General features: G+C 40.8%; 1 protein-coding gene across 2 annotated transcripts; it reads left to right on the top strand.

Annotated features, from left to right (window-relative positions):
• Window positions 1–7: 7 nt before the first annotated feature.
• CPSF7 (cleavage and polyadenylation specific factor 7) lies at window positions 8–25,085 on the top strand. Of its 2 annotated transcripts, none has more exons than XM_058155340.1 (10): window positions 8–55; window positions 475–579; window positions 13,052–13,270; window positions 17,098–17,201; window positions 18,157–18,302; window positions 19,379–19,784; window positions 20,098–20,213; window positions 20,297–20,471; window positions 20,668–20,841; window positions 23,229–25,085. In XM_058155340.1, exons 2-9 carry the CDS (start codon window positions 526–528, stop codon window positions 20,834–20,836), a joined length of 1,389 nt encoding a protein of 462 aa, XP_058011323.1. In that variant the 5' UTR covers window positions 8–55; window positions 475–525; the 3' UTR covers window positions 20,837–20,841; window positions 23,229–25,085. The 2 variants fall into 2 exon arrangements, with proteins under 2 accessions (XP_058011323.1, XP_058011312.1); XM_058155329.1 differs by having other exon boundaries at window positions 9–55; window positions 20,095–20,213.
• Window positions 25,086–25,469: the final 384 nt, after the last annotated feature.

The raw sequence follows: 25,469 nt of genomic DNA, 5'->3' as shown, positions 1-25,469 counted from the left end.
GAGAGAGAGGTTCGCGCGCGTTTTGGGCCTGCTTGGGATTGTGGGCCTTTACGCGGTATAACGGGGACGCCTAACATTGGGGAGAGATGAGTTTTTTCGGCGGCGGTGCGGTGGCGACCCTTCCGGGGGTGGGGGAGGAGGAATGGCGGGCTCTCTTCCCACCAGCGCGGGAAAGCGGGAGGCGATGGCTGCCGCGAGCGAGCGGCCGCAGTTATGGCGCCGACGTGGGGGGGGGGGAGAAATTCTCCGTTTCCCACCTTTTTGCTCCGCGACCCCTCCTCCTCCTCCTCCTCCTCGTCTTGCGGGGCCCTCAGATGCGCGCGGAGCGAAGGGGGGCGGGGTTGCTTTGCGGTCCTAGGCCCGCCTTGCTGCCGGCGGAGGAGGAGGAGGAGCGCCGGGCCCGGTTCGTAGCCGCGCCAGAAAGGTTATCCGTGTGTGGTCCGCGTTAACCCGGTTCTTTACTTTGACCTGCAGTGCCGCTCTTCCCCCCCTCCCCCCGATTCTCTCCGTGGCGCTCCTGAAACTATGTCGGAAGGAGTAGACCTCATTGATATCTACGCCGACGAGGAGTTTAACCAGGTAAGTGTTGATGCGGCCTCATTGGGAGAGAAGGGAAAAGAGGGGAAAAGGACACAAAAAGGGCTCAGATCTTATTGAAGCTTCACCTTGTTACGTACTTGGGGGGCAACGGCGCGCTGATTTAACCCACCTGATTTTTTTTCCCCCAAAGAGATTTTAACTCCGAAGAAGATTGAATGCCAGGTAACCTGTTGTTAAATTTCATTTGCAATTCGAGTACGGATAAACTTTTCATGCAGTGCTTGCCAGTTGGTTTCAAAAATGTTTTTTTTTTAATCTGCAAGAAAGAAGAAATAGTATTCCTTTATTTGAAATATTAATCATCACTATAAATGAAAAGTGCAGTTTGGAATAAACACTATCTTTTTTCATGGGAAAGGCCGATTTGTGCATGTTAAACTTTTCTTTTTAGTGGGAACCGAAAACAAAACAATATGTTTATCTGTAGTGACAAATTTACACACAAAAATTATTGCATTGAGCTTAGTTTGTATTTGAGTGTGCTTTTCCTTTTTTGTGAGATTCCATCTATTAAATGGAGTTGGATCTTTGTTTCATTTTAGACTTGGATGTTGCATATGAAGAAGGGTTGCAGGAATTGGGTATCTCTAGTTTAATGAAAAGAATTAAGGGTGGCATAATAGTGTTCCAATATCTAAGGGGCTGCCACAGAGAAGAGGAGATCAACTTATTCTCCAAAGATGTGAAGGCAGGACAAGAAGCAATGAATGGAAACTAATCCAGGAGAGAACCAACCTGGAAATGAGGGGAAATTTCCTGACAGTTAGAACAATTAATCAGTAAACAGCTTGCCTTCAGTAGTTGTGCGTGCTCCATCACTGGAAGTTTTTAAGAAGAGATTGGACAACCACTTGTTTGAAATGGTATAAGTCATCTGCTTGAGCAGAGGAGGTTGGACTAGAAGATCTCCAAGGTCCCTTCCAACACTGTAATTCTGTTGCAGTTACACCAGTTTACGTCAGTATAAGTTAAGTAATATAGGCAGTCCTTAACTTATGACCACAATTGAGATCAGAATTTCTGTTGCTAACAAGGTGGTTGCTAAGTGAGTTGTGCCTGATTTTATGACCTGTTTTGCCATGGTTAAACAAATCACTGCAGCTAAATGAATCATGCAATTCTTAAGCAAATCTAGGTTTCCCAATTGACTGCTTGCTGGAAATTGATTGGGAAGGTTGCAAATGGCAATCACATGATCCCAGGATGCTACAACCAGCATAAATAATTCTGATTACCAAGCACCTGAATTCTGATTGTGTGATGCAGTGGTCGAATATGATCATGTGATACAGTGTCAAATGTCATCACTTTTTCCAGTTCTGTTGTAACTTTCAGCAGTTGCTAAATGAATGGTTATAATTTGAGGACTGTACTCAATCTCACTACTGATGCCATACTGATGTAGCAACAAAATAAAACTAAATAAAACACTGACAAACCATCAATCATGCAATTAAATCCAGACTCCTCATCAGCAAAAGGAAAAAACAGTTCATATGCTATAGCACTGTTTTTACAAATATTAGTTACCATTTACTAGACTGTATCTTTAGGGATAGGATGATGGCACAATGAGTATAATTAACTCTTGATACTTTTACAAGCTGTCATATTTATATTAGGTAATTTGAGTAAATGAAACATGAAGGAAGAATAAATTAAAAGGCAGGAGACACATTATAATCTGAGTTACTAGATTTGATAAAAGTATATTGCATTAAACTTTGGAAGAGGGAAGATCAGTCTTTGTCATTCCCTGTTTAGTTTGAATCTGTCTACAAGCATGTTGCAAACATAGCTATACATTATCTTAAATAAAACATTGGGAAGTCAGTAGAGGAATAATAACTTGGCAGGCAGAAGATTTGGAACCAATCTTTCATTAAAAATTGCTTAGTACTAAACACTCATTTAGTTTTGGAAGCACCTCAGATCATTGATATGTCTAGTGATATACAAGCAGAAGATGCCAGGTTCTATTGCTTATATCTCCTGGTAGAATTACTTAAACTTGTGTCTAAAACTCTGGAGAGTGCCTGTTACTATAGATGGTATTAGAAGGAATGGGTTAATTAATAGTTTAAGCAAAGTTCTTAGAAATGTTAAAAGTGTGTGTAAGGTTCTGGGTTCATACTTGCATTTTTTTTTCTTATCAAATATCTTGTAACAGGATTCAGAGATGCTTGGTATTTGAGTTGAGATGATGAGATTACCACTATTAAGTAATGTGCCTCTGATTTGTATCCTAGGGCAAAGCAACTATATCTCCTAGGTAGTCTTGCACTTTACTTAGCAACAGCAACCCACAAAAAATCCTGATGGAGAGCTTCTGGATATCTGTATCTGAGATACAGTCAGCAACCTTTTTGGTTAATTAAATTTCGCTATCTAGAAATCAGTTTGAAATTTCCTTTCTGGGGTCACAAATGTGCCTAATACTACGTCCATGTTGTAGACTCAAGTTAGAATTGTTTACACTTTCATTCTGGCAATATTTTTAGTCATCTCATATTTGCAACTAGGACAAAGGAGAATACTTCAGTAATTTTTCCATCATGCTGGGAGATTTGTAGTATAAAAAGTGTTTGTGGCATGCTACCAAATCTGCTGTGCTAATTATTATTTGGTGTTCCAAAGATCCAAGAAGTGATATTAAGACATAATAAGAGAATAACATAGATGTTTGTTTCTTGTGTTTGTTTTTAAAGTTGGGTTACAACAGTCAGGAAACAATGCATGTCATTCTTTGGCCTATGCATATGTTAATTCTTTATACTTTTACGTCTCTATTAAGTAAAATAGGTGCCTGAGAGGATTACATCAATGATTAATTATTGTCCATTACGTCTTTCATAATACCATAGTGTTCTGAATTTACAATTATTTGTTCTTTACCATCAATTTATTTATGTAAGTCTTCTGTTCTGGTCAGGTTTTAATTGGATTTATTCCCTGATATATAATTACTTGTATGTTTCTTTCTTTAAATCCTGGTGAAGTTGGAGAGAAAAACAAAGGAAATAAGTATTGCTTCAAAAGCGTTCTATGATTTTTGGAGTTCTGCATTATATATATTGTTTTACTTATAACACATTCATCCATTTCATTGCTAAAGTGTACTTATGTATTTGTCTTAGTTCAATTTTTTTGAGGGAGAAAAGTAGCATTTTGAAGTTACAGCATATATTTCCATATGTGCATCTTGCATTGGGTTCCTTTATAGGGCTGATTTAAAAAGTAGTGGATATATGGATTTGCATTTGTCTATAGTTTGTGTTATTTGACATATACATCATAGGAACTTGTGTATTTGTATGCATAAACAGGTATAAAGATAAATCCTCAAAGGATTTTGGTTGCTTTTGTGGTAGATCGTTTGCTACTATGATCTGTTGAACAGATTTTGGCCTTCAAGCTAAGATTGAACTGTCTACAGCAAGTGGCAATGTCCAACGAATATTGGCTAATTACAACAAAATTAAACATGGTCAGATCAGATTGATATTTAGATAAGAAACCACCAGGATTTAATTTGGGTGACAGTATAGATTGGAGCATTGAAAAAGGTACCCTGGAAAAATGGAATGGTGAGCCATTTTCATATCGCCACTAGGAAAATACAGTATGTTTTCAAGAATGACGTTAACTTTTCATTGCTGTGAACCTGACTTAAAGGAGCTTTGACTTTTAGCACTAGGTCCCCATAAACAGAAAACTTAGTTGTCTCTGAGCAAAGGAATGGGAAGTTGTGAAAATCTGGAAATTGAAGCCTTACAATACTGCTTTCTGTAAATGGGCAAATGAGTGTTTACATCCTTCTATGAACTCTGAAGTATTCACTACAGGCTTCCACATGATTTATTACGGCAATTATTTGGTCTGTGTGGTTTTAATATAGTTTTGCATATGTTGTTTTGTGAGTCCTGGATTTTTTTCCCTTCAATCTGAATCCCAGTTTCCATATGCTTTAGTTTTAATATTGCTATAACAGAGATACGATCTAATATTGAATGATTAGAGTAAAGATTCCATGCATTTTTATAATAATCTAGTGGCAGAATCATTTCCATGGTCTAAGCCAGTGATGGCTAACCTTTTTGCCATCGCGTGCCAAAAGCGTGGGGGGCGTGGAGGGGTGCGCATGCCCACACCCATAATTCTATGCACCCTGTGCATTCGCGCGCGCCCCACCGCTACCTGCTCCCTCCGCTACCTGCTCCCTTTTGGCATGTGATGGCATGGTGGGCCTGATAGGCCCGTTTTTTGCTCTCCCCAGGCTTCAGAGCCTCTCTAGGAGCCTGGAGAAGGCGAAAATGGGCCTTCCCCACCCCACCCTAGGCCCTGCAGAGGCAGGAAACAGCTTGTTTCCCTACTTCAGGTGTGCTTAGCCGCGCCGTCAGCTCGTGTGCCCACCAATATGGCTCTGCGTGCCACCTGTGGCACACATGCCATAGGTTCACCATCATGGGTCTAAGCAGTCCGCTTTAGAACGTCTTTATGTTTCAAGTTGAGGACCCCCACACACTCTCTTTTTCCCTCCCTCCCTCCCTCACACACGCACAGGCACGCACACGTCTCAGGTGATCCCTAGATTGTTTTAGATGCACTTTTGTGGTGAGTTCTAGAAATACAGTGGATGCTGTCATAACATGCATACATTATTGTTTGCATTCTATTTTGCTGCAATACTTGGCTCCCAATTATCCCTTAGGTAATTTGTATATGCTAGTACTGCCCTTTAAGATTACCAATGTATATTTTTAGCTGAGAAAGTAACTAATGGTTCGGAATAGTTTTTGGTAGATTATGTTTTGCTTTTTATGTACAGATGTAGTTCTTCCAAAGTGAATAGGATATCGGTGTCCATAATTTTCTTGTTTCAATTTTTTTTTTCCTAAATAGTTTTCAGTTTTGCAATGCATATATATGCAAAGCTATTGTTTTACGAGACAGTACATTTTCTGAATGGCAAGATGAGTTACAAGTAACCTTGACTATGAGTTACAAGTACATTTAAAGAACTTAGGTCTTGTAAAGATAGTTCACTAAACTTTCTAAATATGTTTTCCAATTAAGTCAAATGTCTTCATTTCAGCCAAATACGTCTTTTGCATTTCAGCAAATTGTTTCTTCAAATTATTCAAAGAACAGAAGTTAAAGGAAAAAATATATTCTGAGAATGCTAACACCCTGTTTTCATTGTAAATGTAAGGGAATACATGCCATGGCTTGGATTCAGATTTCCTATCAGCAGAAGCATAAAATATTCACACAGAAAAGAGAAAGAGCAGTTTTCACTATTTTTCCCCTCAAATACTTTCTTAAAGAAGTAGGACATTTTCTCATCCTTTTATCCAGTGGAACTCTGCTTTCCTTTCCACAAATAAAAGGAGCTTGTCCATTCGTGGAAGCAATACTCTGAATCCATTCCTACCTATTTAGTTTTTGAAACGGAAAAAGATACAGAACTACAACTGGTACAAAATGCATGTGGTAAATGAATCCAAATATGCAGCACTAATGCATGAGCTGCATTAGTTACTGGTGTGTTTCCAGATACAATTCAAGGTGCTGGTTGTCACCTTTAAAGACCTACCAGTATATAGCTTGGGACTGTGCCTTTTTCCAAGAGTCTCTACCTGTCCAATTCGATTTAGCAGATCAGGCACGTTGCAGACTCTGTCTGCCAGGGAGTGTCGAGCACAGACTAGAAGACAAACCTTTTGCAGTGGTCCCTATTCTGTAGAATATTCTTGCCTTGGAGATTAGAATGGCCCCAACCCTAGTGGGGTTTCAAAATCTGCTTGGGCTCCCAAGTCTGGGGCGCAGAATAGAAAGTATTAAGGGCCCTCATTTCTTGCCTTTACTGTTAACTTGCCAAGAATCTCAGCTGCTATGTATATTTATTTTGGATGTTTTTTATCGTTTTTGAAATATTTTATTGTTTTATACTTCTGGAATTGTAAGCCGTCCAGACTCATTGATTGTGATTCGTAGAAAATGAATGAATGAATAAATAAACTTTATAAAACTTATAAAAAGATACAAGTTCAAAATTGAAAATACTGTATATTTATATTCGATATTGTGCCACAAAGAGCTCATGTTTTTGCTAAAATATTATATAGAATCATGGCTTTTGGTTCATCAATTGTACTTAATGGCTTAATTTACGTTTTACATTCCATTAAATGTATGGCAAAATACAGAGTCATTAAGCAGGCAAGTAGCAGCTGCATGAATCCTGGATTTGTGACTGTAAGTAAAATAAGAATACACAGCTACCTTGAAAAGGCCATGAGGAGTAACAAGTGATATTGGGAATATGATTTTTTAAAAAATGTAATGAACCTGAAAAGATAAAGCAACTGTTAAGGCTGCCTAGTAGCTATTAAATGCTAAAAAGCAAATCTTGAAATGTTTTGAAAATCTTAATATTCAATAAAAAATGAATTATCTTTAAGGTAATATTTGATTTGTTCATACAGCGAGGATGAATAAGTATCCAATCACAGCAAATGTCTGAAGGAAGAGCAAATGGAAGAAAGTGAAGATTTTGAGAAAGGCATATTTGAATTGAATTTATTGAATGCTGATAGATGAGAAGTTTTAAAAACAGATTAGTGCATGAAATGAAACTTCAGTATGATAAAGCAGATTCGGTTGCAAGTTTAAGCAAAAAGCATGGAGAGGAAGACAAAACGGTGTTGGTATTATCTAGGTTTAGTGGCATTTCTCCCACCCTCACCCTGCCTCATTTAATTTCTTTGGTTTACTACTACTTACAGATAGTCCTCACTTAACAACCATTCCACTGATGATAGCACTGAGCAAATGTTAGTAGTAACCAGTCCTTGAAGTTAGAGACATTGCAGCACCCCCACAACACAATCAAAATTCAGGTGCTTGGCAGCCCATCCACATTTACAACTAGCATGTGCTCCAGCTTCCCCCATCCGCCTATCTCCCTCCCATCTCTACCCTTTTACCTGCCCTGCACTCCACCGCCTCTGCTGCACTGCATTCCGCTTTATCAGCAGTTGGAGGAAGAATTGGATCCAGGTTGTGGAGTGCAACTTGAGCAAAAGAACAGAGACAGTGATGACAGGCGGCTAGTGGGCATTGAAGCGGAGATGATGCAGCAGAGCAGAAGGGCGAAGCCCTTATCATTGGCATGGCTCTTGTCTAATGACTGCAACCAGGACTACCAGAACTGCCATTGCTAATCAGAATGGTCATGTGATGTTTCACTTTGCTTAGCAATGGAAATTAGGGATGCTAAATGAAGACCGTGTGTGTGTGTGTGTAGTGTTCCCTATAGTAAAAAGGGAATAACATGACGGATGCATCTGGATGTATATAACTGATATGTTACATATTTATTTGTTACTCACAACAATCCATAAGAACAAAATGAAAAACAGGTACCCTCCCCCCCCCAATCACTAGACAGTCTTCCAATTCAGTCTCCATTCTGGTCCAGTGCTTGGGAGAAGACCCAGGTCGTCTCACCCTCCAAAAGAGTAAAAGGGTAGCGGTCCCTCAGATGTATTGTAAAGCGTTGAAATAGCCATCAGAAAGGGTCACATCAGAGGTTCCATCAGGTGGCAATATTTAAGGGAGGGAACCTGGATGCACATCCGTCATCTAAACTTCTACCATAGATAAGTATTCTAAAGAAGAGGCAAAGCTGCAAATAACATTGCCTTACACAATGTAAGCGGCCCTGAGTCTTCGGAGAAGGGCGGGATATAAATGTAAATTAAAAAAAAAAAAAACATGGCCCTATTCTATGTATGAAATATAATGCTAGCACCATGAAAACTGATACAATATGGCATTTTTAGTAATACTTAGTTCAGTCTCAACTTACTCAAAATTAAAATCCTACCATAGCTAATAATGAAAATTAGGGCTATTGTTAACTAGATTGTGGAAGTCTGGTAAGTGAATGAAACAGAATATAAAAACAAGTAAGTAAAGATACAACAATCCCTAAAAGGATTTACAAAATAGTTAGAAACTGGTAATCCATACAGTACATTAATACAGGCAACAGCCTACCCCAAAGCTAAGGAGAACAGCTAGCATTTCCAGTCCTTTTGGAATACAGTAACGGGGAACCATCCCAATCTCTGAACAACTTCATGCCAAAGGGCAGGAGCTGATACAGAGAAGGAACAATTCCTGGGTCCCAGAATATGACATTCTTTAATCAAGGGGACTTGGAGTCATACACTCAGCCAGGCAAAAACCTCTCTGTTCCTTGAATAACTGAACCTAAATGCTGTGTAGACTTTATGGGTGATAACCAACACCATGAATTGTACCTGAAAAGACTGGCAATATGTGTACATTATGAAGCCCATCATTGAACATGCCACTGTATTCTGGACAAGTTGAGGCTTCTAAGCAATCTCTAATGGCAGCCCCATGGAGACCAGAGCATTATAGCGGTCAAGCTGTGAGATGATAAGGCAACGGGGGTCGAGTGTCAAATTCAGAAAAGGACATACTGTAAGTGCACCAGATGGAGTTATACAAAGGTCTCCTTGGCCATAACTTCTACCTCTTGAGTAGGAGTTGAGTCTAAGAAAACTCACAGGTTGTGCCTTGCTCTTGAATGGGAAAGTGCAAAAACCTCGAACTTAGGTGTCCAGGTAACTACGGCCACTTCTTAATCATGGTGAGAAAGAGTCAGAATTGGTTCGTCCCCATCTAAGCCTGCTTTCAGGTACTTGAACATCCTTACTTGGCTGCCTTGATGTTGAAAGATACAATGCAGTATGATTAGCTGATGATATAGGGTCCTGTAGATGTTGAACAAGAGGAGAGAGAGTGTAGGGCCCTGTTGGACCTCGCAAAGGTGGTGGGGGAGGGTTTCCTAGGAAGCAGCCTTTCCATGTCAACATCAACTGGAACTGGAAGGATCACTATAATATAATGCCCCTAATTCCTAGCTCTGGAGTTGGTCCAAAGAATACTGTGGTTGACAGTATCAAAAAATCAAAAAGCACAAGATGGGTGCACTCTCCCATCCTACCTCCACATCAGGTCATCATCAAGTATGACCAAAACTATCTCAATACTGATAAAACATGACTAAAATGTGTTTAGATAATCCCATTTCCCTCAAGGTCTTTTTTAACTGCAGGACAACATCTTCTTAACAGAGTTGGAGATAGAATATGATAGTTGTCTAAAACAGTTGGTTTCAATGATGAGAACCTCAAAAGCCCAACTCAGATACATCCTAGATCATAACACAAGACTATGCCCCTGGCAGTTGGCCAGATATGCCCAGTTGGAATTCATTCAGTCTGGATCTGTTATTCTTTATTTGCCAAATAATCAGATATTCCTCACAGCAGCCTGTAGATTGATCTAATAGCATGCCACTCCCTAGCAGTGATCGCGCCACTCTCAGAAGGGCTGCTGGACAATCTTTCGTGGAAACAATAAGAGCAGAGAAATACTGACATTTTGTTGTCCTTATTGCCACGAGGTCATCCCCATTATGTAGTCTTGCCTATGTTCAATCATAGATATGTGAATATAAATTGGCAGTGATGCCACTAACTCAAAAGTAGATGAATTTTTGTGTCATTTCAGTATGATCTTAACAGAGTATTGTTATTACATATGATCTGCTTGCAATCCTGTTAGTATACAGTTAAGTATAATAAGTATGCCATGGTAGTTATATATCACTGCCCCAAGTCATCAAAGTGATGCTGTTGAATTGTTTTCCCAGTGAGGTTGTGAAGATCAGAATGGGTAAAAACAAGCATGTCTCAAACCTGACAAGACCTGAATAGAATCTAGCAATTTTCAGTCCTTAATTCCAGATGGGGTGCCACTCGGAGTTAGTGCAGAATCTGGAGATCCTCCTGGACTCATGGTTCCTGCTTGAGATAGCAGCCCTGGTCAGGAGGATATTTGCAGAAATACATCTTCTATGTCAGTTGCATGTTGTCTGAAAACACCGCTCACAATTGCTCACACATCTCAACTAGATTATAGCAATGCGTTCTATATGGAGTTGCCCTTAAAAGGGCATGCTAAAACACCAGCTGATTCCCAGTGCAGTGGCACATGCAGTGCATGCGGGCCTGCATCACACTAATGCGACATGATCTGCACTGGGTATCCAAGTGCAATTCATGGTACTGGTTGTTACTTTTAAATCCCTACATTGCATGAAGTTAGGTTAATCTGGAACATCGCCAGTGGTTTCTGTCCATTCCGCTCGATCCAGCGTAGTGGCTATGCCTCAGGTTCCTTTAGTGAAAGAGCGTTGCCTAGTGGGGTCTAAGAAGTGTGCCTTCTCTGTTTATGTTTCCTGCCACCCTCCCACCACAGATTCCTATAGCTCCGAATGCGCTAGCTTTGCAAAAGGCTCTGAAGACCTAACTCTTCCCTCAAGTAACATCCATTGGATGTTAATGGAATTCTGCATAATGTGTGTGAGATATGCAGATAATGTTATGGTGTTTCCATGAGGTTTATTTTTGTTCATTGTCCAGAGTTCTAGTCTATGCCATATCAGCAAATGTATAATTTTAACAGTATATATACTGTTTAAAGATATGTGTATGTGCCCATGCATGTGTGTGTGTGTTATTGAGCAGTGAGTTAGATCTAGATGAACTAAGTCTCATTAAATTCAGTGTGACATTTTTTAAATTTTATGGTTTGAGGGAATTTAAGCAAAATTCTACTTCAATCAATACTTGGTTTGTTCTTCCAAACAAACCAAGATGTGGTCTTGGTTTCTCAGTATAGCAGCAAATAGAATTTTTCATCTAAACAGAATCACATCAGATACCTGTACAATTAAACTAGCACAGGGGCCCCACAAGGCTGTGTGCTCTCTCCACTTCTCTCTATATACCAATGACTGAATCTCAAACATCCGTCTGTTAAACTACTGAAGTTCGCAGATGACACAACAGTGATCAGTCTCATTCGAGACAATTATGAATCCACATACAGACAGGAGGTTGAACAACTAGTCTCATGGTGCGACCAGAACAATCTAAAACTGAACACACTCAAAACCGTAGAAATAGTGGTGGACTTTAGAAGAAACCCTCCCATACTACCACCTCTTGCAATACCAGACAACACAGTATCAACAGTAGAGACCTTCAAATTTCTAGGTTCTACCATATCTCACGACCTAAAATGGACACCCAACATCAAAAATGTCATCAAAAAAGCACAAAAAAGGAATGTTCTTTATGCGCCAACTCAGAAAGCTCAAACTGTTTAAGGAGCTGCTGATCCAGTTCTACAGAGGAATTACTGAGTCTGTCATCTCCTCTATAACTGGTTTGGTTCTGCAACCCAACAAGATAGACACAGACTTCAGAGGATAATTAAAACTGCAGAAAAAACAATTGTTACCAACCTGCCTTCCATTGAGAACCTGTATACTGCACGAGTCAAAAAGAGGGCTGTGAAAATATTTACAGGCTCTCGCATCCTGGACATAAACTGTTTCAACTTCTACCCTCAAAGTGACGCTATAGAACACTGCACACCAGAACAACTAGACGCAAGAACAGTTTTTTCCCGAACGCCATCACTCTGCTAAACAAATAATTCCCTCAACGCTGTCAAACTAGTTACTAAGTCTGCATTACTATTAATCTTCTCATCTTTCCTATCACCCATCTCCTCCCACTTATGACTGTATGACTGTAACCTTGTTGCTGGTATCCTTAAGATTTATATTGACTGTTTCCCTATGACTATCATTAAGTGTACCTTATGATTCTTGACGAATATATCTTTTCTTTTATGTACACTGAGAGCATACGCACCAAGACAAATTCCTTGTGTGTTCAATCACACTTGGCCAATAAACAAGTCTATCCTATCCTATCCTATCCTATCCTATTTTATTCTAATGTAAAATTTGCTGAGTTTCAAGTTCTATTTTAAGGAATTCCACAAGAAATGGAATCAAAGGAGATAATGCCATGTTTTTTTATGAAAAAAATGTCCATTTCTTGTTTGGTTGCAATCTCTTGCTAAATCAGGTTATTACCATCATTGATTAGGCAGCAGGGAAATATTTAGAAAGAGCCTGACTGAGTTATCTGTTTTTTTGGCAGAGGAATGAGAAAAAATAAGCTGTTGATTTCACATTTATAAATATATTACGAGAGCATGGAAACGAAGCCAAAATCTTTACAACAGTGGCAACAGTCAACTAAGTTTTCATTACCTTTGAAAAGGGACATTGGGGACTTAGGTGCATTAGTAAATAAATCCATCCCACTGGACTTTTTCCTTAGTTTATTAGGAAGAAAGATCGGAGAAGCCAGTGTTATTGTAAGCTGTATAGCCCTTCAGGAGATGATATAAGTGTATTTTACAAATATAGTAAAAGATTTAAAAGCTCTAGCCCTGAAAATGCTAAGTGGTATCTTCCTGTTTCTAGGACTCTGAATTTAGTAATACTGACCAGATGGATCTATATGATGACGTGCTAGCTGCCAGCTCACAACCTTCTGAAAGTTGCACTAGCAGCTCTGAGCCACCAGTTGAAAGCCGCCAAGAACAATCTCCGAAGTCAAACAGCAAATCACCTGCTATTTTGTATACATACAGTGGACTGCGCAATAAAAGGGCTGCTGTTTATGTGGGCAGCTTTTCTTGGGTAAGTATTCTAAATTAGAACAGGAAATAAATAGAAGTTGACTTTTTACAAAATACTCATTGATAATTTCAGAGAAAAGGTACAATGTGTGCTTTTGTCATATGTTCACTTTGATTTGGTGTAAACTATAACAGCCATAGAGACACTAATTAATTGAAGCATTTACTCTATGCTACAAAACATAATTTTCTTCTTTTTTAACAATAGATAGAGGTACGCTGTTGGTATATACCTGAGTGTTGTGACCCAGGCCCAAGGAAGTAGTAATAAACTTAGTCCGTGGAAAAACAAACTTTATTCGAACAGCTGGGAATTACTTCATTCCCAACGGCGTTCAACTCAAAACAAATGCCTCCCAATGCAAATTCCTCAGTTATCTCACAAACCTTGGTCCAATTAGGCAAACTGCCAAAGCCCTTCCTGGCAGACGTCCAGAAGCCACAAAAACAAAGATGTACACGAAGCAGAGGACGAAGCAGAAGACGCAGCTACAACGTTTTCCGCCAAAGCTGAAACACCGGTGCTAGTCTGTTTTAAGCCTTATTGGAGGGGCCAATCATCTCTTGGCCCTACTCCTGAATGGTCCTCTCTGCTTGAGCTGCTCTTGCCTTCTGGCAGCTCTTCTCATGCGTGCATTAGGAACAGGCTCCTCCTGTTCCTCTGCCTCACTACTATCAGTCTCTGGAGGCTCTGGAGTCCGCACCTCACATCCCGATGGCCCTGGCCTCACCTCAGCCTCATCACTGTCCGACTCCGTTGCCAGCTCCGTAGGCTACTGGCGGACCACAGCACTGAGAAGTAAAATAGTTATCATTTCTGTTCGCATCCATGTGGACAAAGATTTGATGAAAAATTAATATAGCCAGTTTAGAGGTTTTGCCTTTTAAACCAAGATTATTATTCTGAAGATACAGAAATCTGGATGATTATTAGATAGCAGCGGAAGAGTTTTTTGTGTATCACCTAGACTTTTGCAACTCGGATATGCTGGGTTCTCCCCCATCCCTCCCAAAAAAAGGGAGAAAAAAACCCTCTGTTGAAGTAAATATATATACTGTAGTAAGAGGAAATTGTTGTTGTTGTTAGTTGCAAAGTCATGTCCGACCTATCGCGACCCCATGGACAACGTTCCTCCAGGCCTTCCTGTCCTCTACCATCCCCCGGAGTCCATTTAAGCCCACACCAACTGCTTCAGTGACTCCATCCAGCCATCTCATTCTCTGTCCCCTTCGTCTTTTGCCTTCAATCTTTCCCAGCATTAGGCTCTTCTCCAGTGAGTCCTTCCTTCTCATTAGGTGGCCAAAGTATTTGAGTTTCATCTTCAGGATCTGGCCTTCTAAAGAGCAGTCAGGATTGATCTCCTCTAGGACTGACCAGTTTGATCTCCAGTCCAAGGGACTCACAGGAGTCTTGTCCAGCACCAGAGTTTAAAGGCCTCAATTCTTTGGGACTCAGCCTTCCTTATGGTCCAGCTTTCACAGCCATACATTGCAATTGAGAAAACCATAGTTTGACTTTTGTTGGCAGGGTGATGTCTCTGCTTTTTAGTATGCTATCTAGATTTGCCATAGCTTTCCTCCCTAGGAGCAAGTGTCTTTTAATTTCTTGGTTGTAGTCCCCATCTGCAGTGACCTTGGAGCCCAGGAAAATAAAATCTGTCACTACCTGCATTTCTTCCCCATCTATTTGCCAGGAGTTGAGAGGCTGGATGCCATGGTCATAGTTTTCTTAATTTGAGTTTCAAGCCAACTTTTGCACTCTCCGCCTTCACCCGCATCAAGAGGCTCTTTAGTTCCTCTTCACTTTATGATATTAGAGTGGTATCATTTGCATATCTCAGCTTCTTGATATTTCTCCCGACAATCTTAATTTCAACTTTTGATTCATCTAGCCCCACCTTTCTCATGATGTGCTCTGCATATAAGTTAAATAGGTAGGGCGACAGTATACAGCCTTGCCGAACTCCTTTCCCAATTTTGAACCAATCAGTGGTTCATCATCCAGTTCTCACTGTTGCTTCTTGACCCGCATATAGGTTTCTCAAGAGAGAAATAAGATGGTCTGGTACTCCCATCTCTTTAAGAACTTGCGACGTTGTGATCCACACAGTCAAAGGCTTTAGCATAGTCAATGAAGCAGAAGTAGATCAAAATCCTTCGAAATTCTGTCTGTACTTCTGGTAGTTCTTGGTCCACATACTGCTGGAGCCTAGCTTGTAGGATTTTGAGCATAACTTTGCTAGCATGTGAAATGAGTGCAATGGTGCGGTAGTTTGAACATTCTTTGACATTGCCTTTCTTTGGAATTGGAATGTAAACTGACCTTTTCCAATCCTGTGGCCACTGTTGAGTTTTCCAAATTTGCTGGCAAATTGAGTGTAGCACTTTTGCTGCGTCCTCTTTTAAGATTTTGAATAGCTCAGCTGGAATACTGTCTCTTCCACTAGCTTTGTTGTTGCTCAGACTTCCTAAGGCCCATTTGACTTTACATTCCAGGATGTCTGGCTTGAAGTCAGTGACATTATGGTTATCAGAAATATTGAGGTCGTTCTTGTACAGTTCTTTTTTTGCCACCTCTTCTTAATCTCTTCTGCCTCTGTTAGGTCCCTGCCATTTTGGTTCTTTATCATGCCCATCTTTGCATGAAGCATTCCCTTCATATCTTGAATTTTCTTGAAGAGATCTCTGGTCCTCCCTATTCTATTGTTTTCTTTTATTTCTTTGCACTGTTCATTTAAGAAGGAATTCTTTTATAGCTATTCTCTGGAATTCTGCATTCAACTGGGTGTATTTTTCTCTTTCTCCCTTGCCTTTTGCTTCCCTTCTTTCCTCAGCTATTTGTAAAGCTTCCTCAGACAGACATTTTGCTTTCTTGCATTTCTTTTTCTTTGGGATGGTTTTAGTTGCTACCGTCCATAGTTCTTCAGGCACTCATGTCAATCAGATCTAATTCCTTAAATCTATTTGTCACCTCTACTGTATATTCATCAGGGATATGATTTAATTCATACCTGAGTGGCCTAGTGCTTTTCCCTACTTTCTTCAATTTAAGCCTAAATTTTGCAACAAGAAGCTCATGATCTGAGCCACAGTCAGCTCCTGGTCTTGTTTTTACTGACTGTATAGAGCTTCTCCATCTTTGGCTGCAGACACATAGTCAATCTGATTTCTGTGTTGACCATTGGTGATGACTATGTGTAGAGCCATCTCTTGGGTTGTTAGAAAAGAGTGTTTGCTATGATCATTGTATTCTGTTGTCAAAATTCTACCAGCCTGTGCCCTGCTTTATTTTGTGCTCAAAAAAAAACCAAAACCCCAAGGTGGCACACAGAGCCATATCAGTGGGCACGCGAACGTTGCCTTACCTCAGCTGCAGCTCGTGTACATGTGCCAGCCAGCTAATTTTCAGACCTTCCAGACCCACCAGAAGTTGGGAAACAGGCTGTTTCCGGCCTCTGGAGGGTCTGCAGGGGGGCTGGGGAAGGCCGTTTTTGTCCTCCCCAGGCTCCTAGAAAGCCTCTGGAGCCTGGGAAGAGTGAAAAACCGGTCTTCCAGGCCCATCATACCATCACGTGCCAAAAGTAGGGGGAACGGGGGGGGTCGCGTGCATGCACGGGGGGCGGGACGTATTTATGGGTATGGGGCACACACACACCGCATTCCCTCTGCTTTTGGCATGCGATGGCAAAAAGGTTAGCCATCGCTGGTCTAGCCTAAAGAGTTCAACAAAGGAAAATTGCAATATTGCATTGTTTTACTAATTAATAAATAGAAATCTTACAAAGGTTTAAGATAAAATACTGTGATTTTATATCTCTTCATATACAGTGGACAACTGACCAGCAATTGACCAGAATAATCCGCTCTATAGGTGTTTATGATGTTGTGGAGCTGAAATTTGCTGAGAACAGAGCCAATGGCCAGTCTAAAGGGTGAGCAATGCAGGGCTTCTCTGTTAATGATTGAAACATGAAGGGCAATCATTATGGAAGATACTACAGAGTAATATGGAGTACTTTATGATCCATCATAAACATTTATGAAGCATACAACATTTGGCTTTTTGAATTTGGCTTTATTTTTGAAGAAGCTGAATGTTTTGCAATATGCCTGCCTGACAAAAATTTTAGTTTGGTAAAATTTACATTTGTTTTGAATGCTATTCTAGGGGCCATACTTCAGACCAAAGATAAGACCGTTATAAAGGAAAGAATGAAATCAGAACTGATTTAACTTAATTTGAAAATTGGTTTTGCTTGATTGCTTATAAATTTGGCTTCAGGGATATGCAAAATATTTCAGACTTTAAATGGATAGAAATGGTGTTTCAAACATAGAACATTTTAAATTAATGAACTGTTCTCCTATTACATGTGTTATGTGTATCGCCTCTAAGAAACCTGTCGTTGCTACTCCTTCACCCTCCAGTTCTGCGTAGGATTCCTGAAGGGAAAAAAGAAAAGCAGACTGCCGAGATCAGGCATGTGAAAAGAAGATCAGACTGAAAAGGAATAGAAAGGGGAGATGCATGTCTGAAATTAGCTAAGAGAAAGAATGGCCAAGTGAAAAAAGGAATCGGAAAACTAGACAAATTGGATCAAGTTATTCAATCTAAAACATTTAACTTTTCTGGCACTAAAGAAATGATGTCAGTAATGGAAAGAAATGAAGCTACTGTTAGGTGGAATTCTGCAGGGATGATGAGGCAAAGCCCCTGGACGGAAGCCGTCCCCCCCCTTCCCACCCATTATAATTAAATATGAGGAAAGCTGGGAATTTACAATTGTATAAGAATGGCTGATTCTTCCCTTCCCCTTGTTTAGATGGTATACCATACAAGAGTTTCCTAATAGTCTTCTGATGATTTTTCTGTGGCTCTTTGAACAGATACGCAGAAGTGGTTGTTGCTTCTGAGAACTCAGTCCACAAACTTCTAGAGCTGCTACCAGGGATGATTCTAAATGGAGATAAAATAGAAGTCAAGTTGGCTACCCGGCAAAACCTTGCACAGTTTGAGGCACAAGCCCGAAAACGTAAGTTTGGCTGGATATACTATGCTAACTGAATAGGTAGCATGACAGAGAAGGAGGCATTGGTTAGTTTATTTGAAAATCTTGAGCAGAGCTCTGTAGACTAGAAGCAAATTAATTTGCATTTGCAGAAATAGGAATACTTTTTAGGGAAGGAAGGTGATTTCGTTACCTTTAAATATAATTGAATCTCATCAAAATCTCTTGCTTACCACCCTCCAAATTGCATGGGCTTAACTCTGAAGATTGTTGTCATATCTGGAATGCTCCATATCCATAAACAGATATACCGTTTTTTATATTTCATGGCTTTTTGTGATTTGTCCTAGACAACGGTCAGGTTTCAGTATTGGAATAATTTAAAATGCCTCTTTCCATTGAATCAGATGCCTGGATCTCTCTACAAAGTTTAAGCCCTGTGTGAGCATAAGAGCAGAATCTATCCTTATATAAGTGATCAGAAATTAGAACAAAATTGGATTATATTTCTCTTAATTTATTTTGTCATAGTGATGCGACAAAAAGTATTTATTGGAAGTTTATGCTGTATGTAACAAAAGCCCTGTATTATTCATGTGCTTAATACTTTTTCTCATTTGTGATTGTTAGTTTTGATACCCTGCATTTTGTTCTGGGAAGTCGGGATGGGGGGTAAAGGGGAAGGGAATTGGGGGGTTGAGGTTAGTGATGGAGTGATGGTTAATGTACAGGGATTATTGAAGATGTATAAATATAATTAATGTAGGGTCGGGTCTGACCAGTTGCCATTTTAGAACGGTGGGGAGGGAAAAAAGAGAGAGTAGGAGGTAGGAAAGAGGAGAAGAGGAAGGAAGAGGGGTAGAAGAGGGAGAAGAGTGTAGGGTGGAGGGAGGAGAGGAGGTAGATAAGAGAAGGAGAGGAAGGTTTGGAAAGTAAAAGAAGGTAGAAGAGGGAAGAAGGTTAAAAAGGGGGGTGGTGACTGGGCAGGCCCGACTAATTGTATATAACTGTACATTGGATGAATTATTTGATAAGATTGTAAAAATAAAACTTTTTTATTAAAAAAAAAAATACTTTTTCTCATTTGCCATGTCTAACAGGGGTGCCTCCAATGGCTCACTCAAGGGATTCCTTAGACTCGCTTGATGGCCGAGCAACTCCAACAGAAAATGCTATCCCACCACCACGCATTGAGAAACCTCCCGTTTTACCTTTCTTCAATCGTCCTCCCTCCGCGCTTCCTCTGATGGGGCTGCCCCCTCCACCCATACCACCCCCTCCACCACTTTCTTCAAGTTTTGGAGTTCCCCCTCCTCCTCCTGGTATCCATTACCAACATCTCATGCCTCCCCCACCTCGACTTCCCCCCCATTTATCTGTGCCACCTCCAGGGTCAGTGCCACCTGCCCTGCACCTCAATCCAGCTTTCTTCCCACCCCCAAATGCAGCCATGGGGCCTCCACCAGATGCCTACAGCAAGGCTTCTGCACCATATAATCACAGCAGGTGAGAACGAGTCCACTCTTAAGCACAAAGAAGGGTGTCTAGGTGTAATTCAAAGGGGGACTTTGTAAATTATTTGTTAGGATAAAAACGTGTTTTAGTTGGGCAGTACAAAAATGCCAGAAAATGTCTCCAAACACAGGGAAAGATTTCTTCCCTTAAGAGTCTTGTGATTACTATAATATCTGCTATGAAGGGAAATAAGAGAAGAGATACATATTCAGCAACACGGTTCCTTTTTTGGTGGGAGGCTCTTATGCATGGTGGGCAAAGTAGTTCTGCTGAATGATGGCTGCATTCTTCTGTACTGCAGCAGGGAGTTGGGCCCGTTACCTCCACCTGTTGGTGAAGCAGAATTTGATGATATCATGAACAGGAACCGAGCAATTTCTAGCAGTGCCATATCTAAGGCTGTATCTGGGGCCAGTGCAGGTAAGTGCTGTTGCTTAATGCTGTCTTTTCTTCCGAGCTCAGGCCTCAGTCTTAACATCTTGTTTAATGTTGTTATGCTTCAGGGGATTACAGTGATGCTATTGAGACCCTGCTTACAGCCATTGCTGTAATTAAACAGTCCCGTGTAGCAAATGATGAACGGTGTCGGGTCCTTATCTCTTCACTTAAGGATTGCCTTCATGGCATTGAAGCCAAGTCTTACAGCATGGGCACTGGCAGCAGCAGCAGTTCCTCAAGGTGAGTTATAACAAGCAAACCTATTCATGTTGTATCTGGCTGGATTTATTATATTCATGACTCAGTCCTATTTTTCTTTGTTTGGGATTCATACATCCATATAAGTAATGTGTCCTATTGTAAAAAAAAGTTTTTAAAAAACCTGACAGTAAGTTTAACCTGTTAACCACACTTGATATTTCTTGTTATTTTCCAGAAAAAGACATCGGTCACGTGATAGGTCACCAAGTCGGTCACGTGAGAGCAGTAGGAGGCACCGAGAGGTGGTTCATAATGAAGATCGACATGAGGACTATTTCCAAGAAAGGAGCCGGGAGCACGAGAGGCACAGAGACAGGGACAGAGAAAGAGATCGGCATCATTGAGAGAAGTGAGAACACTTTTTAGTTGGGGCAAAGGAGTGTTAATATGCCTGTCTGTTTTTATTATGTCTTCCTCCCTTAAAAAAAAAGAAAGCAATCTGTCTCTTCCCTCAAATTGGGTATCATAGGCCATATTGTTGTCATCAGAATCAGTGATAGGCATTGGGCAGGGAAAGTGATGTTAAATTAAGACTTGAATCTTGGTTTGTTTATTTTTTTCTTTATTTGTGGGCATTTAATTTTCAGTGCTTTGTAAAGTTCGGTTGTTTCAGACATTTGGGTGTCTTGAAGGAGTAAAAAATCAATAACTATTTGTCAGTACTGTTCTTCCTATTATTGTCGATTTCTTTTTATATGAAGCAGCTTCAAGAACAGATAGTCCTCAACTTACGACCATTTGTTCGGCAACCATCCAGAGTTACCAAAGTGCTGAACAACGGGATTATGATTGGTCCCCAAAGTTATAAGTGTTGCAGCACTCCTGCAACCACATGATTGTGATCTGGGTGCTTGGCAATCCATCTACAAGTGCCACACAATCAGGAATTTGCTATTTGCCCTTTTCCTTGCCGGCTTCCCCAGCAGGTTAATGGGGAAGCTGGCAGGGAGGGTCGCAAGCTGCTGTCACCTGCTGACAGGACTCCCTCTTGTCTCTGGAGGCTGGCTGAAAAACTTCTGTGCTGAGGCAGGATTTTGGCATGAGGCTTTTTCAGACAGCTCCCAGAGTTGTATCTCTAAGCATTGGCTGAAAAAGCTTCATGGTGAAGTTTTCCTGGTCTGATAGTTCACCTCTTAGGGTGATTGAAGGAAAGTCAAACCCTTTCAATGGTATAGTGCAGAACTCAGCAGAATTGCTCACTTCCAAATAGAGTGGGAGCAAGTGGGATCCTCCTCATTATGCTCGTTAATTCCCCCGGGGGAGTCACAATCCATAATTTGAGAATTCCCGCCTTGAGCTTGCAGGGATGTAAGGAACCATAGCATCACTTTAAAATATTAGCACCTTCTCCAAAATTAGGCTGGTTTTTCCTGTTTTGTTTTTTTTTCCAGGGAAAATGACCACATTGCTGGCCATGCCCCCTGTGACCCCAAGGCAAGGCAGGAAAGCGAACTGTGGCCCCTGGGCCCAAAAGGATTATCCAGCACTGCTGTAGATAATCAGACCAGAGCTTCTAATTTAACTACTTAAACAAGAAGGAAATCCTGAAGTACATTTGTGCAGAATCTGCTTTGTTCTTTCCTGGGTGAAGTATATGCCTAAATTCATATCTTATTTCAGAAGGGGAAATATCAGTAAAATATTTTTTTCTAAAAAAATAAATAAATATCAAATTTAATCGTTTATCCCACTATAATCTGCTCTGGGTTAAAGGGAATTGGACACTTCAAAACAAAAATCTAAACTACAAACTTTTGATTTCCATCTGTTTCTGAATTGTTGCATAAGACCTGAGGTGGTGGTTTTCTTTTGGTAGGTACCATTCTGTGATGGGAAGAAAGTAGTTGGATTATGCTTAGTGTATATCAGGGGTGTTGTCGTGTCCCACTCCTCCGCTGACGGCCGGGTCAGGGAAATCCGAATCAGGCGTGCCTCTGCAGCTCTGCCAAAGTCCTAGCAAAGTCCTCAGGGCAGGCAGGAGACCAGAAAGTGACTTCAGCAAGATATGTTTAGACTTTGCCTGACTCAGAGAATGCCAGAAAGCAGATCCTTTATATAGGCCATGGGGTGTGGCTCCATGACTCAGCACTTATCCAGGCCTGCCCCTCCCTTCCTTCTGTTGCCTCCGCCTATCAAGTCTTCTGACGCGAGGGTCACTCCAGTCGGCAGCTGTTGGCAATAGACCTCCCTCAGGCTCACATGCTGTGGAGGAGGGGGAGGGGTCTAGTTGCTCCGTTTGCCTGGGCATGGAGCCAGAGCTGGGGGCTGGAGATATTTCCTCCTCTTCAGCCTGTCTGGGCATGGAGCCAGGGCTGGGGCCGGGAGGCATACTAGAACATTCCTCCGTGTTCGGAAGCAGATAAGAAGGCCCCGGCTGTGGTGAGATTGGGCGAGACACAACAGGTGTCAAATTTGTGGCCAAGGGCCGGATGCGTCACATACTGGACCCGCCCCCACCGTTTAACGAAGGGGGGAAATGTCCCAATATATCACGTGACGATGCTGTGATGACGCAAGTTTGACACCCCTAGTCTATATAATTCAGTGGCAGATAAATCTGGCTTCAAATCCTAGTCCAGGTCAACTATGCCCTAAAACAACCCACAATTTTCAATTCCCTCTGTATATAGGAATTCACTCTTGGAATTGCACTTTTCTAAACTATGCTCTCAAAAATGCCTTCTAAGGTGACTGAAATTTTATGTTTCTTTTTTTTCCTTTCTTTTTTTTCTGCAGGGATGCTAGAAGCATACAGTGTTTTTATGGACTTATATCCTGTCCTTAATCAAGACTAAAGGATGGGGGATTCTCCACCCACTCCTTCCCGCTGCCCTCTGCTCTTTCCAGACCCCTTGGAAGTGACTTTGCCTGTAGGACTCCATTTGGCACACTATGGCACTAAGACTTGAGTTCTTCCTAAGTGTGCTGCTGCTGCTGTTGCTTGATGGAGGAACACTGAATGACTTGGAGTTTGGGAGGGGTTGTCTGAGCCACTGTGACCAGGGGGCCATTTCAATCCATGGATTCTTGGACCCAAAGAGAATGGTGCTTTCCACAGAGGTCTGTCACCTCTTTCTTTTCCATGGCGTTTTAGAAACACCCGGGGAGGAATACATCCAACTTCTCTCCTGTAGGAAGACCTCATGCTTCAGCACAGCACAAGGTATATTACCATAGCCTCACTGGAGCTTATGTTCAAAATTCAAACTGCATTGTCTTCTTAGACATCAGTGCATAGAGTCCTCCTTAATTTTTGATCCTTTTTCCAAAGCAGCTTCAGTCTTGCACTCTTAACAGCTTTGTACACAGCTTAGAAAAGTTTTGTTTTCCTTTTCTGGGATGAGAACAGGCTAGTTGCTGCTTCCAGTCATGCCCTCTTCTTAATTCCTGAAAGTTGTCATACCAATTTAACCTAACTTCTTTTAGGAGGGGCTCTGCTATTAAGCTTGCCCACAAAATTGAGTCTCCCTTAAAAAAAATAAATCTACCTTTCGCTATTGCAAGAGCTCTATCCACAGGTGATTTACTGACAAATTCCTTGCTTTGTTTCATGCATTAGCTGCTGTGATTGTAATTTCTTACACAAACATTTGTTTTCAAGGCCATTCTTTCCCAGCATATCACCTTCCTTGTTGTAGAGGAAGAGTTGTGACTAGATACAGAAACATGGAATTGGGACAAAGTCAAGCTGAGGCTTCTGGACATTATTGATTAGAGCACACCTTGAGCATTTTAAATTTTGTGTGATGTAAGTGTTGAATTAAGGTCCAAAACTACCCTCGCTCCCGTTCTCATTTGGAATTTTCCCTTTGGTGGGATTCGCTCAGACGTTTGCTTCGGTGACATAATAAAACCTTAGTGGTCTCCGGCATGCCAGCCTAGGGAAAGACAAGGTTAAATTTTTATTATGTGAACTTAGAACTTAGGATTCCTGGATCCAATGAGCCTTTCGGCTGGCAACCAATTGAAACCCGAAACACATTACATGGGGATCCTTATGGAAAAACAGTGGCTGCAGAAATCTTGATTCAAGTGTCATCTTTGAGATGGAACTTTTTGAGGTGTGCATTTTAGTTTTCAGTGCTCCATCCTAGCACCCCAGTTACACAAAATCAAGTTACATACCCTGGATTTCTTTAGTAAGACCAAGCATCTATTACATTGTGACTATCCAACTGCATGGCGAAGCCCTCCTCGTAGAAAGATCTGTCTTTTTCTCAGAGAACAATTGGATAGATGAAAGAGGATGACTGTGTCACCAAGGAATATGATGCCTCCTTTTGTGCTGTTGGTCCAAGAGGGTCTAAGATCAATGTTTTTTTAAAGAGAAAACAAAAAGTTAATGTAAGCCAGCAGAGAGAGCTTAAACTGTAAAGAATACAATATGGATTGGAAACGTTGCTTTTTACCTAATGGGACATTTTTAGTTTGTTTTGAAATAATGGACGAAAAAGAAGAAGGAAAACAGACAACAGAAAACATAACTTCAGTTCCCTTCTACTCTCCCACTCCTGTTCTTCGTGATTTGATTTGTTTGTCTTTTTCTGATAGGTTGGAAATTGTGTAATAAACTTGATGATATTGTCAATCTTTTATACTGCATTGTATTGTTTCTTTTCCTTTTGTAAGTTTTAAAAGGGAGGGTGAGTTGTTTTTTAGAAATCTCCATTTAAAAAAAGATTGTAGGGGGAGGGATTGGGCTAAATGTGACTTAGATACGTCAGTGAAGATGTATAAATAAGGCAGGTGCCATGTTCTAGCTGGGTGCTAGCCCTTGTACAACCATGGCTTTATGTAATGCTAAATTAGTTCAAAAACCACTTTGTGTACAAAAATTAAAATGCCTTTTTAAAAGATAAAACTTCTATCTCATCATTATATTTAATTAATCATACTTCAGACTGACAAAATCCCTGAGAGTATTGACTTCTGGTTAAACTTAATAATTTCCAGTATGGGAGGGGGGAAGGTGTTTTT

The sequence above is a fragment of the Ahaetulla prasina genome, chromosome 1 (genome assembly GCF_028640845.1).
Source record: "Ahaetulla prasina isolate Xishuangbanna chromosome 1, ASM2864084v1, whole genome shotgun sequence".
In the NCBI taxonomy this organism is placed as follows: Eukaryota; Metazoa; Chordata; class Lepidosauria; order Squamata; family Colubridae; genus Ahaetulla; species Ahaetulla prasina.
The sequence above is the reverse complement of the archived record's forward strand: the minus strand, read 5'-3'. Positions and strand labels throughout refer to the sequence as shown.

Coding starts and splice junctions, on each gene's coding strand:
- CPSF7 (XM_058155329.1), top strand. CDS start 526: ATGTCGGAAGGAGTAGACCTCATTGATATCTACGCCGACGAGGAGTTT. Junction 19,785..20,094: donor GCACCATATAATCACAGCAG/GTGAGAACGAGT, acceptor TCTGTACTGCAG/CAGGGAGTTGGGCCCGTTAC. Junction 20,214..20,296: donor TGTATCTGGGGCCAGTGCAG/GTAAGTGCTGTT, acceptor GTTATGCTTCAG/GGGATTACAGTGATGCTATT.